This window comes from Podarcis melisellensis (genome assembly GCF_964234715.1).
Source record: "Podarcis melisellensis genome assembly, chromosome: 5".
Classification (NCBI taxonomy): Eukaryota; Metazoa; Chordata; class Lepidosauria; order Squamata; family Lacertidae; genus Podarcis; species Podarcis melisellensis.
The window spans coordinates 66560643-66581546 of NC_138537.1; the positions used below are offsets into that span (position 1 = coordinate 66560643).

General features: G+C 40.6%; 1 protein-coding gene across 18 annotated transcripts in view; it reads right to left on the reverse strand.

The window, feature by feature from the left end:
• The window catches only part of PCDH15 (protocadherin related 15), a gene marked incomplete at its 3' end in the record, with an annotated part of 626354 nt that overhangs the window by 261944 nt on the left and 343506 nt on the right, over positions 1 to 20904 (reverse strand). For 16 of the 18 annotated variants that reach the window (XM_081912931.1, XM_081912944.1, XM_081912932.1 and 13 more), the window contains 2 exons: positions 3076 to 3090; positions 2023 to 2088 (listed from right to left, as the gene is read on the reverse strand). In XM_081912931.1, the coding sequence (XP_081769057.1) occupies positions 2023 to 2088; positions 3076 to 3090 (81 nt within the window). The remainder of the gene's footprint in view (positions 1 to 2022; positions 2089 to 3075; positions 3091 to 20904) is intronic. The other 2 variants (XM_081912935.1, XM_081912936.1) reach the window with 1 other exon arrangement.

Sequence of the window (20904 nt, forward strand, 5' to 3'; positions counted from 1 at the left end):
AAAGTATTTGCAAATGTCTGTTTTCTTTTGCATCTTCTTTAAACGAAACATGGGGACCTTTTTTTAATATAAAAAACAGCATTACAAACCTACACAACCCTTCTTATGTGCCAATAACTGACAACACACTGGCATGATCCTTAAGCAAAAAGAGATAATTGCAATAAATGACTGCTTTTTGGCAGCAATAAGGAAAGAAAAAACCAACTACACTCTGGGTGAAAGGAACACCATTCAGACAGAAATATCTTCATTAACATTTAGTATATTTGCATTCACCAGATGGAAAGTGCTTATGGCAAATACCTTTACTACAGCATTAATGAATATGAGAGATGAAATCATAAATTTGACTTGAAGCAAGCAGCAGCAAATTATATTTTACTTTGGTTAGCAAACACAATGGTGCTTATTTAATAACAGATGCACTCTTGTTGCTTTTTGTGCCAACTCTCATTTTGTAGTACAATATGCTTAAAAAAAAGTGTACGGATATATGTGTGTGTGTGAGAGAGAGCTGTGGCTTTCTGGTGCAGCTGTTGTCAGTCAAGGCAAAGCTATCTGTGCAATTTCATTTCCTTCTCGTCTAGCCTTTCATGACTTTCGTGGACAAGTGCACAAGAAGATAGAGACAGGAAGAAAGAACGGTGTATTGTTAAAAGCCATGCCGCCAGAGGCTTCAGCAATAGTTCACACCACACAGAAGCATCAAACAGCACTGGATCTTAAACTCCTTGGGGCAAAATGAGATTAAACTTCCAGCTCTTTTAGCTATTAGGGACTCCATAGCCTGCCCAGGCAATCTGAAGCCAAATAATTGGCTTTCAAAGTTTGGTACAAATGAACACACTGCATCATGTTGTATCACTTCCAGGATGCCACCACAAGGAGTGAGTTAATCGTAAATATTAGCATACACATAGACCCACAACTTACTAAGCATCACAATAAATCTTTCAGTAGTCCCCACTCCTCACTACTCATATTGCTACAAGGTAATGGAGTTCAGAATGTTGTTTAAAAGGCAGTGGTGTATGCTGCTTGTTTCACCACCCTTCAGAGGAAAGTTGGTGGAAAAGGCCACTTCAGTTAATTTGCAAGGGTAGGGAAATTTGAACACTTGTTTCAGGAAGAAGTAGGCTTCATACCACCTTCTTCTTCAAAAAAAAAATTAAAAAATTCCAGGTGTGGGAAATGATGGTAATTATCATCATTATCATCATCCTCTCCCTCCAGACCATAGGATATATAGCAGGCTTCCTCAACCTCGGCCCTCCAAATGTTTTGAGACTACAATTCCCATCATCCCTGACCACTGGTACTGCTACCTAGGGATCATGGGAGTTGTAGGCCAAAAACATCTGGAGGGCCAAGGTTGAGGAAGCCTGATATATAGACTTGGAGTTAGGAGGTAGTGCTAGATAGATCAGGGATGGAGCCTTGTGAGAACTGACTATGCAGAGATATGCCTTGGCCAGTCAAGTAAAGACACACCTGTCTATAGTCTGGAATCTGATGGTTGTGGTGGTGGGACAACAGAGCAAATGGCAAAACCTCTCAAGGTATTCACAAAATAGCTTTTCAATTGATTCTGGCCCCTTACCCCTGAGATTTTTTAGTTTTTACCCTGGATTCTCTAAGGCAGAGATAAATTGCTGGTCAAAACTGACCCCTGGAAACTTACTGGATGTACCAGAAAAATAATTTATATTGGAGAAAGATATTAATTATTTGAACCAGAAAAACAACAATATTTTTGCAGTGAAAAGTTGATGTGAATTGTTATCACCAACTTTTAAAATAGTGCTCACTGAAGACTGAAAAATAAAACGAACTGCATGAGGCCGTATTCAGCTAACCTGGTGCACTAGTGGAAAGTCCCTCTACTCCCCCCTGTGTCTCCTCCACATCTACTCTGGAAGGTTCAGGGAACTCCCACAACAGCATTTGAGGGAAGAGGGGAACAATCATATTTGCATGGCATTGATTTCCACCCATTATTAGCATCTGATGCGTACTCACCATTCCGACTCTCTTCATCAATTGGAACTATTGTTGCTGGAGGACCTGCCCTGGCCAACTTGCAGTCTACAAATATGAAAATAAAAAGTTACATCAAATCGCAGAGTATGATGATGGTGGAAAAATCTTTGTCATAAATCTGCAATAGGAACGACCAGTTTCCAAAGTACTTACCCAGATTTTACCTAGCTCTTAATTAAGTGAACTCCTTGTAACATAATGGTTTTTCTTAGCAAGGTTTTAGCATAGGCTCTTGTACCTGACTTTAACAGCTTTCAGACGAGGACTGGGTTTACATGTAACACTATGCAATGGTTAACATAAACCAAGATTTGCAAAACAACAATGGATTGTGGTTTTTAGTGGTTTGTTCAAGGTTAGGGTGCTGGGCTGGGTTCAGATGACCAAATTAATCCATGGAGTCATTGCATAAGCAGAACAACAGAATTTCCCCACTCTCTCCTGTCCCCATGCCCCACCAAAAAACCCCAAATCTGCTCCAGAGGCTGTAAGGAACCCCATAGTAGATATGGGGGGGGGGTTTCCAGGGGAGAGGGAGTAGAAGTTCTGTTGCACAAGAATAAGTTGTTCCACTCAAATAATGACTTTGTTGCATACAATCCATAGTTTATAAACCATGGCTTCACCTTACATGCAAACCAGGCCATCATCTGTATCGTTTTACTAGGATGCTAGCATCTACTTGCTAAAAAATTATGTCATGTACACAAACACCAAGTCTTTGTCACATCACAAAACAGTACCTTTCACTTGCTACTTTTAAAATTGTGTGTTGTGTTAAACAGAAGTCCTTGTGCTAAACAGAAATCAGGACAGTGATAATGTGATGGTAATTTAACCCAAAAGAATAACACAAAATAATGATTAAAAGGAATAAATTATAATTAAAGCTTCACAACAGAAACAAACATAATTGAAATTTAATTGCAACACAAGTCTCTAATTAGAGTGACTGAACAGAATTTCAATAAAGTTCTAAACAGAGTAAAAACAGACAAGCAATTTTCAGGAAGTTACTGTTTGCTATCTTACCCTCATATTGCCAGTCTGGAAGGAAGTTAAGAGTCATCAGTGGAAGCAGAGCAGAATAATGAAAGAAAATAAGTAAGATTTTGCTGTGGTTTGTAGAGAAAGTTTTAAAGACACATAAATCAGTACAAGAGGTTTGAGGAAATATATGTATATTATTCACCGCAGTGTAGCAGAGAAGTTGCTGTTAAGAGCCCAGGACAATCTTAACAAACACGGTAATTGCAGTGTGTAATATTTCATACAGAAACCATCCACAGCCTACAATAGATGAAATAATCATTCATTCTGATTCAGCAGCTTCTTGCATTCATGCAATGCCCTTTCCATTCAACTCTGTGGACAGGCAACTGCGGTAGAGTTTCCCTCCCAACTGAAGTGAATAGTATTTGCTGAGCTCGAGGCTCTGTGTGAGAGAATCTGCAAACCTCTACACTGAAGAGGGCAAGAGGTAACCTGATATTCATAAAAGAACAAGTAAAAGTGTTGGATGTTTTCAGAGCAATGGGCAGCAGAAGGAAAATCTAATTTGTTCTTTTAAAGAGAGGGGATGGGTGACCATCTCATGATCTGTATGATTCAGCTGAGATTCCTGCATTGTAAAGGACTGGAGTAGATGACCCCAAGGGACCCTTACAACTTTAAAGAATCATAGAATTGTAAGGAAGTGAAGATATATAGTTATTGTAAATTTATACCCCACATTTTTCCCTGACGGGGTTCAGCACAGCTTACAGATAAAATAAGAACAGCTATAAAGATAGGGGAAATCATTAAAAAACAATTAAACATTGAATTAAAACTATGCAAGCATTAACCAAGTTAATGAAGAATATGAAACTTCACATCATCTATTAAGGTTTATCCAGACTTTAATATCTGAACTCTACATTATTTCGAAACTGACAAAATGGAAATGCCCATTTAATTTCCATTTGACGAAAGGATAAAATAATACTACAAGTGACAGGAGGAAGTCAGTCCATCTTGACACTGCTTGGTCAAATCCCTATTGACCCAGTCAGTGCAACCCATCCCAACCTGGTGCCCATCAGCTGTTTAAACAACAAATCCCATCAAACACAGCCAGCTTTGACCATACTGGCTTGAGCCCAAGGGAGTTGTAGTCAGAAGCATCCAGAGGGCAACAGGTTGGACAAGATTAGCTTAGTGAAAGGCAGGACTAGCAGACTCTTCAAAGTCACAGGAAGAAGGAAACAGAAAAGCCCTATTCCATGAATATGTCTGCTAATTTCCTTACACACCAAACCCATTTTTCTAAATGCATAGTTTGCAGAAGTAAAATTCACTTCTATTCAAATTTTCCATCATAGATTGAGTATTAGGGACCTTCCTTCAGTCAGTCCATGTTATAAAGCAACCAACCCGATTTGCCCTTCCAAGGTTAGTATAACATTCTTTGATTTTCACACACCTTTGAATATACAGTAATCGGCTTAAGAAGACAAGCAAATCAAACCAAAATGTACATATTTTATTTTCAAATGCATACAGAAATGTTTATTTTGGTCTTCATCAGTTACTGCAGAATGACGTAGAAATGCGAATGAATGGACTTATGAATCAATTTATGCAAAAGTGACGCCATATGAAAATAGATGTCCCTGCCTGCTAATATTACAAATCCCAGATATCCAGGTTAAACTATAGTTCTCTTTTACAATTGCCGTATTTTTCGCACCATAGGGTGCACCTGACCATAGGGCGCACCTAGTTTTCAGAGGGGGAAATCAAGGGAAAAAATATGATTCCCCCCCCCCCCAGCTTTGGGAGCAGCGGACAGGCTGCAGGCAGCCTGTGCGATTCTCTCTCTCTCTTTTTTAATAATATTTATTGAAGTTTCCAGAAAAATAAAAAATATAAAAGAAAAAAAGAAAAAAAGACATTTACATTTCAGCCTTACTTTCATTGACATCTTTCCAGGACTTCCCCACCCCACCCCCTCTTGTATTCCAATTCCATTAAATTAATTCCACAAGTTTTTACCCTAAATTTTAAGCTTATTATCATTGTTATCATTGACCCAATATTCAGATTAGTTCATCTTATATAACCATTTTCCCTTTATATTCCACCATCCTTCAACTTAAAAATATTTTTTCCTCTAAGATCGATCCCTGTTCCCTTCCACGAATTCCCCTCTTTAATACACAGGACAGAATGAAATAAGAAAATAAAGAACATAATATAATTTTATACCCTTTGGATTCCGAATTTCTCTCCCCCCTTTCCCGGTTTCGATCCCCAATGTCCATCAATCTATCTGTTGTCAGCCTGTAGACTCCACACCATGTCCAGATCTCAGTCAGCTTCACTTTGCCGTCTTTTTGGTAGTCTTTGCCGTCTTTTTAGTAATCTTTAGTTTCAAACACCCAGTCTTTGGAAGAACTCTATCTCAAGAAGGTCCATTTTTTCTTTCATCCAGATCTCTATATTTACGAATAAAACTCAAATTTTGTTTCTTAATCCTTTTAAATCTGAATGTCCCAAATGCTCCCACTTCCAGCTCTGTCCACTTCTTGTTGTTCTCTTTCCTCACTTTCCTCAGGTTTCTATTCCTGTTCCGCTGCAAAAACATTCTAATTCCAAAATCTTCTAGTTCCTCTACAGAGGCTTTATTTGTTCAGGAACAAAAACTTGCGTCATGTCCCTTCCGTTCTTCAATAGATATATCTATTGTCTCCTTTAGTGTAGAGACCTCTGTAGACAAAATAATGTTTCATTTTTGCAGCTTTCCCAGGAGATAAAAAGTCCTATTCAAATCCATGAGTATTTTTCCACTTACAACAATTCTTGTAGTGTCCCAAAGTCCCCTCTAGAGGGATTATGGTAACTTAGTTTCCATTCCAGATCACACCCAAAAGTCAAACTAACTTATTGTCCCTTGTTTTCAACAATTTATATCCACATTGTAATGAATCTAACCGGCAAAGTCCTAATAACAAAGTTCTCTTTTTATTCTCCAACTTTGACAGCTACTTTGACAGCTGTCAAAATCTTTATATCTCCTCACCAGGCTCTCTCATGGATCTCTCCCGGTTCCCGGGGGGGGGGGTTGCACTTTAGCTCAAACAATCCACTTTTCTCCTCCAGCACAATCTTGTAATTTTCCATCGTGAAATTAATAACTTTTATCAATAAAAAACAGACCCTTCTCTCGATCTTAGTTGTCAGGTCCTTGCTTTAAATCCTCTACAACAGGGGGGAGACGGACTTCCTCTTTGCATCTCCCCCACTCATTCCGAATTTTAAAAAATTAGTTCCTTTTAACTCAAATTTCCCAATTACTCACAGGTTGTTGTTTTTAGTCCAAATTTTCAATGGAAGAAGTCAGCGCTCTCCATCAAATGGCATGCGGCTTCGCTCGGCAGGGGAAGCGGAGGACTCATAGCACCACGCCACCCCCCATCCCCCGCTCCGTAGCCTTTAAAAAGGCTCTTTCGCGGGTCGGGGGGCGCAAACGGTGCCTGCCGAGTCACCAGGTCCATGGGCATCTGCGCCCATGGTTTCTGAGGGTCCCCGCGTCGCCGGCGCAGCGGGACCCAGCCCCTGCCGAGCAGGCTCCCTCCGGAGCTCGGAGGGAGTCCGCCATTCGGCGATGGCGCCAACCCGGAAGTCCGCCGGTGCGATTCTCTCAGACCTTCTTCCTCCTTTTGCGGGAGGTGAGGGAATTCCCTCATCTCTCGCAGAAGCCCGCAGAAGCCGCGCAACCCCTTTAAAGAGATCGTGGCTTCTCCTGGCCAGTCAGTCCCTTCTCCCTCCTGTGAAAAAGCCCACAAGAGCGCACGGAGCTTGTGTGTGGCTCTTGCAGGCTTTCCCCGCCTGCCTCCCCCCCCCTGAATTCGCTCCATAGGACGCACACACATTTTCCCTTACTTTTTAGGAGGGAAAAAGTGCGTCCTATGGTGCAAAAAATACGGTACATGTCACTAGGGGCATGTTTACATGAGACCAACACACAGAAGGATTCTGCACAAACATTAGATTTTAACTATCTCCGGCATTAAATCTTTGTTACTAATGAGATTCTTTGCTCAAGCTGGAAACCTTGGACAAGAAGGCAGTAAAAGGAGTGCAAGAAGGGAGTCACAAAACAATGATGAGAGAATACTGAATTTACATCAGCTTGCAAATATTGCCAGGCAGGAAAAAAAATCAATATAGATGACAAATTGCAGATGACATGCATCTTCTTAATTAAAATGCACATCATACATGAACAGTAGCAATCCTCAAGAAGCATTTTTATCTTTATATCTGTGATGCTGCTTAAAATACTGAGACAATTCAGCTCATGCCTTGCACTTATGCTGCTTGCATATCACAGCTTTTATTTTCATACCTTGGAGAATTCAAGGATATCTATTTACAAAGCAGTTTTTGATATATATTTGTTGCTACATCCTTTAGTTCAACAAGATGCACTCCATGTTCAAGAACTGGGCTTTTTAAAAATTAGATTTTTTCAAGTCAGTGAACACTGGACATATATACTGATATAGTATCTCTTTCTCATGCACGCTTTCTCTGCTTGTGCTGAAAAGAGTGTCAGGAATAATAATAATAAAAACCACACACATTTTGAAAGCACAGCTACCACCTTAGTCTTGTGATGCCTCTATGTGAAAAAAGATGCATATTTTCTTCCCACTCTATAATTTCATTTCCTGTTTAAGAAATAAAAACAAAGACGAATAAATGCTATTTTAAAAATTTTCTATCCCATCACCAAGGACCTCAAAGTGAAGTGCATGTTTTAACTTCACTTTCACCATCTGAGAAAGAGTACTGTGACCATGCCTACCTAACTGTGTGACCAAGTAAGAATTACAACCTGAGGTTTCCATATCTAAACCCAATACCTGCTCAGTGACACCAGCCTAGATCTTCCTCACAACATGTTGATGTTAAATTTTCTAGAACGAAGGATTATGATGCAAAAAAACCATCCAAACAAACAAAACCAAAAACCACAACCCTACAAGTGAATGATAATACGAAAGACTGTGCAGTCACAGGGGCCAGACTGGTAGTGGTAGAAGAACCACAGTCTGCAGTAGGCAGCTGTAGCCACCAATCATGTAAATTTCCTGCAATAATGCTCTGGTGCAGCATTCTTGCAGAGCATTGGGGAGGGGTACTTAAAGTGGTGGCCCTACAGAAAGTAATAATAATAAAAATGAGCTGGGATAAACGTATGGGCCAAATCCACAACAGGCATCAGCACCAGTGGGCCGTGATAACAACTTGAGGTTTCTGAGGACTGACGTTGGACGTGCCCTAGATGTCTCCTTCTGCTTACTATATTTATTTCATTGTAATCTCCAAGGCATGCCTATTGCATTTCTGAAACTAAAGAAAATTTAAGCAAAGGCAGTTCTGTTAGTTTCTAATTAATTTATACGAGAAACAAATGAAAATAGATAAATGAATGGGAGAAGTGAATGAAAACTACCTCTCCCCCCCCCCCACCATTTGTTACCATTATTTCCGTTCCATTCTCCTAGGAGATCTTATTGAAAGTGACAAGAGGCACCAAATTGTATAGTTTTAAAAAGAGACACATTCCTAGAACAGTATATATGTGTGTTCAGATGTTTGCCAGAACATGCAAACGCTCTATTAATAGAGGGGGGCAGGGAACACGCCCCGCCAACCTTCCTCATGTTGTGCACGAATGGTCTGTAGGGGACTTCAACTCATTCAATTGGATTTTCAGTAATTATGCATGCCGTAACAAACAACTCTACACTTGGGAATGTATACATTTTCTTACTGTTCCTCATTGTTTCCATTTTTATGTTGTTAATAAAAAGTGAACTGTGGCTCAACAGAAAGCGTCAATTTTAAGTGTCAAAGAAGTAGCACAATTAAAGTAATTGGCATACTGCCAATTACTTGACCCAAGAAAGACAGCAGATTGCGATTATGCTCAAACACATCCTCAAATATATTTCATCAGAGGTGTAAAATATTTACCGTAAATGTGCCTGCCAAATCCTAATTTAACACTCATGTATATTTATGTGAAAGTGACCTCTTATACATGAACACACAGACACACACCGAGTTGGTTACAACGTGGCACTGATAATACCAGGGTCACTGGTTTAATCCCCCTATGGATGCCCATTCCTGCATTGAAGGAAAATGAACTAGATGATTCATGGGGTCCACTCCAACTCTATGATTCTACCATTCTAGCATAACAATATTGAAATAGACAGACTCAGTAGAACAAAATGTGTTCCCATCCTCTCAAAAACAAGTTCTTCCAAACATTAATTTTTCTCTATTATTTCCAAATGCCAATCCTCCCTCAATTCATTTGTGCCAGTTGCGTTTTCCTTCAATACAGTCTGATCTTGTTTGTAGCTTGATCCTCTGCCTCCCCCCCCCAGGGGGGGCATCTCCATCTTCACAAGATGGGACTCAGAAAGCAAAAATTAAGCTGCAGCTATCTAATCAGCAGCCACTCAATATGCCAGCTATTCCACTTCTCAATACTGCAGCCCAGCAAATGCCAACATGTTACTCTAGCTTCTACTGTAGGGGTGGCCCTAGGAAGGAAATTCAGCGATACCTCCATTATTTTTTTTGTGCCTCCTGATTTGGCATGGTGCCATCTCCATCTTGGATACTTTAAAATCAACACCAATTCTGAAAAGCCATCTTGAGCACAAAATGTTCATAAATTTCTTTATTTACCTTTTTGCACTAAAGACAGTGGTTTAGCAGATTATCATAATGAACCTTTGTGTCCTGAAGCCTGGCATACTCTGAGGTAAATCTTGATAGACTATGCTGCTTGCCACTTGCCATGTGCACTAAGCTAAAAGTTGTACTGACCACAGTCTCAAAGGCAACGTTAGAGAAGAGTCAGGCAATCCTATTATCAAATACAGGTTCATGTCGAATGCAATGAGAAAGGTTCAAAGTCAAACTGTAAAGCCAGGTTCCCATCTCTGACAAAGATCCAGAGTTGGAGTCCTAGGGTCAGTCCCAATATTGCATTCCCGAAACAGTCTGGTGGCATTCCCAAAATAGTCAAGCCGTGACCCACCAATGGTGAAGACTGAGCAGACAAAGTTCATCCATGAACTGATAAACTACTCGTTGTTTAGGTGTGGATATAACCCCTTCCCTAGGCCAAAGACTGAGATCTTATACCAGTATTTCAGGGCAGCCTGCCATGCTTTTGTTGAGAGAGGGCATTCACCTGTCTCTAAAAATAGAATTGCATTTGGAACACAATTTGAAACCTGTAAAAGGGACCAGAGAAACTTTGCCTGGAACCCATCAAACATGGGGAATGAGCCATTGAACAAGATGTTTGAGGTGTAGAGGAGCTGAGAGACAGATGTTGTATTAAATACCCTAGTGGCTGATGGAACATAATGGCCTACCCTTGTATAAAAGAACTGAAGTATAGCCAGTTTGCTTACCTCTGCCTTTTGATAGGCGGTCGAGCAGACAGAGACTCTGCCTTGCTTCTCTCTTTTTCCCTCCCATCTTATTTAACACACCAAAACTTGCTTCAGCTGTGTGGCTGTTGCTCTGCTGAGTTGCCAGGTTCCAGGACCCTTAATGAAGCATATGGCCATCACCTGCCCTGAGCTCAATCAATCTGAGTGAAAACAAACCTCCTCCTGGACCTAATGAGTCCCATTATCTTCACCTGATCAACTAGTAAGCTGGACTGTGTTCTCCTGCCTGTCTCAGTCTCTTAAAGTGCACTTCCCACTGTTCACAGCACCACTGAGCCTGTTGTGTTCCAGAGAAGGGGGCACTTCCATTTCTAGTGATGTGTCCACTTCCCCTGGCTCCCATGTACTTTTGGCTGCCCCTTCAACATCCTCTCATGTCCACTGAGTGCATCCTATGTCCCCAACCTCCCCTTCACCATCTTCAGCTTGCCCCAGTGTGTACCAATCATGGCTACATCCCTTGCTGGAATCTCCTTCCCCTTCCTTGGTGTCCTGCCAGCTCATGGCATTCTGATGCCTCAGATGGATCAAGAATTCTCTAATACTAGAAGTTATGCCAGACCTGACCTTCATTCTGCACTTTCTTAGATTGCAATCTTATGGCTCTGGGATGCATAGTTTAGGATGCAACAGATAACTCACTCAGCCAGTGTTAATTCCACGACCCCAGCTCAGCCAAAGATAGACTGGCGTAACTTGCTCAACCTGGTTTCAGGGCATTCTGGGGGCAGGACCAGAGAAGGGCGGCAGGCTGGATCCTAAGCCCCTAGAGTTCAGTCCTGGGACCTGGCAACTCAGCAGAGAACACTATTTTAAAGGTCTTGCGCACAGGATTGCTTCCTAATTCTGTGAAATAATTATCTTTGTACATTAGCCACAGCCCCACAATGGTCGATTGTGCTTTATGAATGAATGATCCTTAAAACAAGGTGCAATGACATGCTTGCAAAAAGCACATAGGCAACTTTAAGTTAGGGGATAATATAAACAAACAAAAAAATGCATTTGAACTTGTTGACATAATCAGCAACACTGAAATGTGTGCCTGTCATTAACATTCAAAAATTCTCACTCTTTGAAAAAAATTGTATTAATTAAATGAAATAACCCATGACTATATTTTCAATTGCTGTTAACACTTTAAATTAAATGTTCTAGAAAGCAAGTGAATGCAAGTGTGAAGACAACATCACAACATAATCTGAAATTTCAGCGAATTAAAAACACATGAGCCTGGGAAGACAGAAACTAGCAGAGAACACCCAATATCCAAACAGACCAGCTTTCCCCAAGCTGGTGCCCTCCAGATGTTGTTGGACTACAACGCCTATCAGTTCCAGGCAGCATGGCCAATGGAACAGGGAAGAAAGCATCTGAAGGTCACAAGGTTGGGGAATGTTGGAGTAGAGTTTAATGTAAACAGACAGGCACACACACACACACACACACCAGTTAAAGCAATATAGCAGTGTGGTGTAGTGGTTAAGAGCGGTAGTCTCGTAATCTGGGGAACCGGGTTCGTGTCTCCGCTCCTCCACCTGCAGCTGCTGGGTGACCTTGGGCCAGTCACACTTCTCTGAAGTCTATCAGCCCCACTCACCTCACAGAGTGTTTGTTGTGGGGGAGGAAGGGAAAGGAGATTGTTAGCCGCTTTGAGACTCCTTAAAGGGAATGAAAGGCGGAATATCAAATCCAAACTCTTCTTCTTCTACTACTACTCATTTTCCTTGATGTGTGATGTGTATGACAGGACACACAGTTTATTTTTCCAGTTTACTGATAAGTAAAATATGCCAAATCCATTGTGATTCTCGATTTTATAGCCACAGGGTAACAATGCAGATAAAGCAAAACATTTTGCCAAATGCTGCAGAAGTAATAAAGGAAATGACCCTTTGTACAATACAAAAATCAAGTATTCTCTTGCATTTTTTGAGCGGGAGGGGAAACATTTCACTTCCTTTTAAGGTATTCCTGCAATTTAAATTGCGGACAATGAATAAAATGTTAGACATACGTTGCATTTTTAAACACACACACACACATTTTATTGTCCCAATTATCCCTTGTGATCGATTGTCTTACATAACAGACACACAATGAACATCATTCTTAAAAATGAAAATCTGGGCTACAGTTCTCTGTGGCATCGTGATCTCATGCCATTTCCCCCAGCATTAATCAAACTGGAAATCATGTGTCAATAAACAAGCATTCCAAAAACATTATAGCCTACTGGCTCTTAGCAACACAATTCCAAGGAAAGCTAGGAAGAGAGACTGTACTTGAATCAATTCTACCCTTGGCAATGACTGATGTTTGCTCTTATAGCTGGAAGATGGAACTATAGCCACTGCAGTGAAGCCAGAAATAAGGTAAGGAGGCCAGAGGCGTTCTGCAAGCATGGAGTGTTTCATTCCAAATGATGTACTACGTATCTCATAGGGCCAAGCTCTACCCAGTTAGAGTAACATGATCTTTCTCCTTCATAACTGGAAGGAAAAGAAATGTCTCTATGGTAAGCTCTTCTGGGTTTTGGGTTCTATTGCTCTAACTGTTTCAAGTGTGCAGTATCACACAATATTTAGCACTAACAGAAAGTGTATCATCTTGTGGCTGATATGTTTTGCCTCCATGTAAACAAGGAAAAATCTTGTTTGGGAACAGAAAGCTATGCAAGTATCTCATGTGAAACTAAAAAAACTTGCACTGGGTTTACATTGGAAGAGACTTAAATGTCAACTATTATGAATTTGCTCCCCCCATTGAACCAATTGCACAATAATCACATGTCAATGTCAGATTATTGTTTTTATTATATGTTTAATAATAATAATAATAAATTATTTATACCCCACCCTCCCCAGCCAAGACCGGGCTCAGTGCGGCTAACACCAAATATAAAAACAATTGATTGAAATACAGCTTAAAAACAAGATTAAAATACAACATTAAAACATTAAACTACAGCCTCATTTCAGTGGAAACTCAATGAAAAACTTGTTGGGGGGGGGGGATGAAAATGTCAAGTCTAACCAAGGCTAACCATCCAGACTGGTCCTACATGGGCCAGAAAAAAGCGAGGGAAGTCCCCAAATAGGATTTCCAACACAGAAGGAGAAAGGAAAAAAGAAAGAGGGGGAGGGAATCAAATTGATTGCAAGCCAAAGGCCAGGCGGAACAACTCTGCCTTAGAGGCCCTGAGGAAAAAAATCAGATCCTGCAGGGCCCTGGTCTCATGAGACAGAGCATTCCACCAGGCCGGAGCCAGAGTTGAAAAGGTCGTGGCTCTGGTTGAGGCTAATCTGACTTCCTTAGGGCCCGGGACCTCTAGGGTGTTGCTATTTATGGACCTTAAGTTCCTCCGTGGGGCATATTGGGGCATTATCTTGTATTTTTATGCTATTAGCTGCACTGAGATCTATGGATTAAGGGCGATATACAAAATAAATAAATAAATAGATTAGAAAGATAGATGATAGATAGATAGATAGATAGATAGATAGATAGATAGATAGATAGATAGATAGATAGATAGACAGACAGTCTTTGCTTGTTGGAAATAGAAAAAGAAAGAAAGAAAGAAAAACCTCCATAATGTTTCTTCTTTATTTTTTTAAAAAGCAAATAAATGGCTTTACATCGGATTATATAACCTCAAGGGCAGAACATAATTCCAAATTGTCTGAAAAAGACTAGGTTAAACATTTCACCCCACTCCCCTTTAAAACACTTTTTTAAAAACCTGACAAGCTGCAGTACAAGTTCCTAATAAAGAGCTGCAAAGAGCCATACATCTAAGTCATTTGAGTATCTAAGCAACCCAGTGTTAAGGGGAAATTGCCCTGTTTCGTTTCCTGTGTAAGTGAATTCAGAACTACAGCTGTGCAAATTAGGATAAGCTTGCCATAGCTCTTTACATTAGCTAAATTGTAGTATAATTCATCTGTATTGAAAATAGCATAAGAGGGGCTTTCAGTCTATTTCCAGCTCTTCCTGCAGAGAGATTCAATTGTAAAGTCCCTGGAAGGAATGACAGTGAACTTTAAACTGTATTCATCGAGCACCCTTATAGTATACTTGTAAACTACACTTGGTTTCTGGGCTATGGTTCAGACTGTAAATTAGGCGGCTAATTAAGCAGCATTTGGAAAACTGTAGCTCAAAGATTCAGAAGGAGAGATGGCACGGAATAAAAGGTTCTTGCGAAAAGTTGGCCAAATGCTAATTGTTGACTCTGACGACAATGTTGCTTTTCTTTCTTAACAAAGCAAAGGCTAAACCCTCGGCTTGCTGTGTTCTAGAAAAACAAATAAAGGAAACAAATGTGAAGTGTGTGACCTCTTCTTTCAGTAACCATTAGCAAATGGAAGCTCATTCCTTGAGAATCATCTGAATGAAGCATTTTCTCACTCTCAAGCAAAACAGTTTTGTTCGAAAGAATTATAATTCTCCTTAAGTGGTTTGAACAAGCTAAGTACCAAGGGGAGAGGCCAGTAAATCACCTCCTGAAAGTAGTCGTTGTCATTGAATATCCCTTTTTCATTTAACTGGTAAAAAAAAAACATACAAATATTATATATATATATGCAGGAATGGGGCATCAAATGCCCCTATGCATTAAAAGAACATGTAAGGGGGTGTCAGGGAACATGCTAGTCATTCTAATGGATATCCACATGTTCAGCCAGCAGGTGAAGAAGATTCACATGTGTAGCTATGTATGCAAGCAGAGCTACTCACAGTGGAAGGGAAACCTTGATTTGACTGGGGCCCATCCTCATTTGAAGGAGCTCTGTGTGACATCCAAGCATGCAGATGCTGGGTTTGTGGCTGCTGGACATGCTCACAGCAGTGCCAGTCCACACAGCCCCATTCACATTCAACACACATGATGGATCATCTGAAATGTCCTACATCTGTGTTGCATTCCAACATAACCAGGCAGTGGAATGCAGGATATGGCTCTGTTGATAGAAGGACAAGGCTCTACAAATGGCAATGGATTCTTATCTGCAATTGGATGCTGTCAAGAAGCAAAGCTCACACACAAGGTATTTTGGGTGCCAGGGGCAGGATTATCCCCTTCCCCAACAGAAATCTTGAACACCATCTTTATGTTTCCTCCAACCTAAGTGAATAGCTGCCATTCACAGCAATGGGATTAAAGAAACTTTGAAATTAGCACTCATTTCAAGAGGAAACACTGTCGCTTGTTTACTAATATAAACACTGTATAATACAAAAATGTCGTTTGAAAATCTGTGTAGCTGTAATTACTGAACACAGCCCAAAGGGCATATCTTCCGCATTAAATGTAAAGGAAATAAAATGCTTATTTTTTTTCAAGTAATTTATTCATGGAAGTTTTATTGGTATATGCCATCATGTTACCTTGACAGGCATTCTAAAATTTAATGTGAGAATAGCCTCATAAACTAAGAGCTACTGTATTCACCAATTAAATTAAGTACACCGTAATTTGGAAAAGGGGCTCATTTTTAAATGACAGATACCCTTAAAGTAAGTGAAATTAAGTACTCTCATTAGGGATCCACAAGTACTGTAATTTTTAAGACACAAGAGGTTAATAGCAAATGTTTCTTATAATAAACAACTACTTCATTTGTCTTATAAACATTATCTTACTGGTTATAACCCACGGTGAAATTCTATGCACGTCAAGAGATTCTATGCACGTCAATGCAAAAGAAAGCCTTACTGAGTTCTATACCAACTGTATGCAGGACTGCAGTCTTAGGAAAGCAGTGATTCAGCTTTGGTCGGCAAGACAATTACAGCCATTCCTGGATCTTGATAGCCTGACCACACTTGTCCGTACATTGGTTGGAGGACTGCAATGTGCTGTATGTGAGGCTGCAGCTGGTGCAGAACATGGTGGCTAGGCTGCTTATGGGGGCAAATTTCCTTCAGCATGTAACATCCTTCATCTGAGATTTGCACTGGCTGCCAATATGCTACCAGGCCAAGTTCAAGGTGTTGATACCAATATATAAGGCTCGATATAGCTCAGTACTAGGTTACTTGAGAGACTCCTTGTCTGTCAGTAGATTGCTGCAGTTTGTGGAAATGTTTCTCTTGCAAGTTCCAAGATTCTCAGAAGCCTACTCCACAGTTAACTCAGAGTAGGGCTTTTAGTGTGACTGCCATTGTTTTGTGGAATAGAATTCCTGTTACAGATGCCCACGATCTGTGGTGTCTAGAAGCAATCGAAGACATTTTTGTTCTGACAGGTTTTCCCAGCTGCCATGAGTGCTGCTTTGCTGCTTTTATTGTACACTGCCTCGATTCGATTAATCAATTAATGGTGACAATGTTTATAACTCAATATTATGTGGCAAAGTAGTCTGGAGAAAGAGGTCTCGCATTAAACCACAACGGACAATATGGTCTGGTATTGATAACCTTTCACATGACCATGAGAGAACACTCCCACAAAATTACCTTGTCTTGCAAAAACTGAGAGGAAAACCCACCATATACTAGAAGTGATGTTTTAATTTCAAGAATAGCCAGGATCTGTAGAGCATCCAGCTGCAAAGATGATGACCCCAAAGGATGGAAGGGATACAGCCCTTTGAAGCCCCTTAAATGAGGGGTATATGCAGCTTGCAATGATTATGTCCCCAAACTGTATTCTGAAAGATTCAAAAGAATAGATACAGCTTCCCTGCTGATTAATAGGTTCAGTCTTACTGGGAGTAGCAGTATTAGACATTTCTAGAGACAAGAATGCAGGCAGTGAAGCATTTGTTGTTGGCCCTCTGGGACCTGGGGTGCAGATTCCTTGTCTTTAGGAGGAATCTTTAATGTTCAGCCATGAGTAGATGAGAAACAAAAGTTTAACTGAAAACAACTTAATGTCAGTATAAATCCACATTGCTTCTTCATCAGTTGACAAAACCTTTGCAAATCAACCTGTTCAGAATTATTTTTTGGCCACAAACTGAATCTGAATTTAATGAACACTCCACCCCATCACTCTACTGTGGTGGCAAATTCTACTTTAACAAAATCTGCTATTGACTGCTGTCTCTTCGGTGTTCTAAGCATATTTGCAAGTAAATTTGCAGTGCTCTCTACCATTCAGCACACACTTTGCCTGAGGAAGGAAGGGGCACGAAAAACAATCCTACAGAGTCAACACGTAAAGCTTCTTCTCCCTGAAGCTTTTCTGGGGTGTTTGCTTTAGTATCTGGCATAGACTTAGGGTTTTTCAGTCCACCACACACAAGCAAATGGCTTTTTTTCTTAATCAAGTCATTCTGGACAATTATTTTCCTGAGTTAATTACAAATAGTGGTTCTCCTCCCCCCCCTTTACAAGAAACTGTGATGCAATCCAATAACATTAGTGGTTGAACTCTGCAAATGAGGACAGGATAAGTGTTCATAATCATCCACACACACCAACCACCTCTTAAGTAAGGGAGGTCATTCAAAAAGAGACGTACTACAAGTGTAGGGGAGACATCACAAATTTGTATCTGCTGATTTACAGGAATACAGGAATTGCAGCTATGAGCTCTAAGGCAGGCAGGAAGAACTATCCCCACTCAGTCTCCAGCAATGTGACACAGCATAGTGCTAATTATCGCTGTTTGTCCCATATTTTGCTTTCTTCTGGTACCCACAGGGTGTTGGATGAGCAGTTTGGTAGTAAGGTGAGGAGAAGGTACATGGAGTAAACAGTGAAAAGCATCATGGGGAGAAGTTCAGCTCCAAAAGAACAAGGAGTAGGACAACATAATGGGAACTCAGGTATAAGTGGAGCAAGACAATTGGCAATAATTACCTGAACCTACATTTATAAAGCTGTTTTAAAAATTTTCTTTTAAAAACTTTGCTCAGGCAAACACATAAAATGAGCTAGTGCCATTATTACAAAACAAACAAAGCAAACTTTACTATTTGCTTGCCAATGGGGCATTTTGGACCGTGACCTTCTTTACAAAGCAATTACTTGCAAATCTACTTTTGTGCATTCACCATGAAAATCTTGCTAATTAGTTATCATTTTTGCCAAAATGCTGCATTGCTATGGTGCCCCATCTTCTTAATTTCTTCCATTAGCTAGTTAATATGCAGAACACCTGACACAGAGATAATCCATCAGATACAGCACACATTCCCATCTGGCATGAGTAAAGGTGCTTATGAATTTTGTATCCATCAGTACGTGTTGCAGTGGAAGAACCTCAGGTACTATCTTATCCTGGAACAGTAAGCCAGTGGGATATCAGGAGCCATCTTTTCATTTAAAAGTACCTCATATTATTTCAATGAATTGGTGGTGTCCTTTTATTACTTTATTTGCTTCTCTTTGATTTTTGGAAACACAAAGCCCCCACTCCTCTACACAACTTATGTGTGACTGGCATGATGTTAATGTACTCTTACCCTTAATATAAAGGTAAAGGGACCCCTGACCATTATGTCCAGTCGTGAACGACTCTGGGGTTGCAGCGCTCATCCCGCTTTACTGGCCAAGGGAGCCAGCGTACAGCTTCCGGGTCATGTGGCCAGCATGACTAAGCCGCTTCTGGTGAACCAGAGCAGCGCACGGAAATGCCATTTACCTTCCCGCCGGAGGGTACCTATTTATCTACTTGCACTTTGATGTGCTTTCGAACTGCTAGGTGGGCAGGAGCACCCTTAATATAGGTGCAAAGAATAATGGAGAAATGTATGGAGATATATAAAAGTAAAAGTATATAAATTATGCAATTGTGGAGAAGCTTACATTCCATGAGGATTCAAAGGGGGAGGGGAAATCACCCACCTGAAGATTGAAAGCTTAGGCAATAACAGCAAACATTACTCATACACTCAGGGATTCATTATTCCTCATTTCCTTAGTAAAACATGTCTCTGAGCATATTTGAAAGGCTTCTTTGGTGCAAGAGAAACATGCAGCTCCAGCATCCAACTGACTGGTATGGGACAGAATGTGTGAATGGCATGGGATCTTACAATGGAGAGCAAGTAGATGTGCCACACTGGCTAGGAAACCAGTCAGGCTGTCAGGCTGGAGCAGAAAAATGCACACTGACCTCTCAAAACAAAGCAAACAAATCAATATGTACCCACAGATATAACTGGCTACATGCAAAATAATTCTGCCAAAGGTTTGCACAGTTGCCCCCTCCCAATTGAACCAGTGCACACTAGTGCTATGTTGATATTTTATCCCCTTTGCAACATGACCATTCACAAGAAAGGAGGGATGAAAAGAAATTGTCCTCAAAATGGGTGGGGAAATGGGAAATTCAGGGGACTCTTACCTTAAGGCTTCATAATGCTATGAAGGGGCCAAAGGAGTGTGGTTTGCTTAAAGAGTGTTGTTTAAAACAATCCAGCTCTGGTCCTATATAGCTTCAACAAGATCCCCAGCCATGCAATGAACTCAGGTGCTCCTCAGGCCTGGCCTCATATCCTGCTCATGCTCTGACATTCTCCCAAGATCTTTCATTAAGTGCAAGCAGACAAGGAGATTGCCTGTTGAGCTCCTGAGACCAACAAAATGGGAGTTCTTTTAGAAGCTAAAATGTACTTCCTGGTAGGAAGGGGGCCCACAAGCTGGGCTCCAATCAGGCTGCTGGCAGAAGCCAGAGAGTGAGAGACATGCTTGATTTATGTCTGAATCCAAGGCTGTGGTTACGGGAGAAACAAAATCTTCTGGAGTTTTGATTCTGTGAGTCCCTCCATCATAAGCTCAGGTTGTATATATGTGTAGGTGAACCATGTATCATAAAGACACCACAGTCTCCGCTCTCCCTTATTCCAAGGAAACCGAAAGCAGCTGGAACCCGTGCAGCCTCACACTACTCAGAGATTGGGGTGGCGTGCAACAATATATTGTTTAATTGCTAAGATGCTTAACTCATTATCTCCCTGAGGTTAACGCTTCTTCCACTTAAATATTAAATGAAAATTGCATGCAATCTTTAGCTAGCAGCATCATGTGGCAAATGATTTATTTAGCAAATGTAACCAAGACAGCTATATATTCCTTGTATCTTAACAGCTTGATTCCCCACCACCACCACCAGTAATGGACATTAATCAGTCAAAGATGGTTTATTTTATTATCTTTAATGGGTTTTGTTGATAGATGGGAGATTTTGTTTACATATTATTCTTCATTGAACTACCAAAGCTTACAAATTATATGATTTTTAAGGGAGGCTCTGAAAGTAAAGCTTGTACTGCTAAGGAAATGAGGTCACATCTAGATTAGAGAGCTGCACCAGAGCTGTACTGCTAAGGAATTGTCTGGTTAACAATTGCCTGGGGAGCTGCAT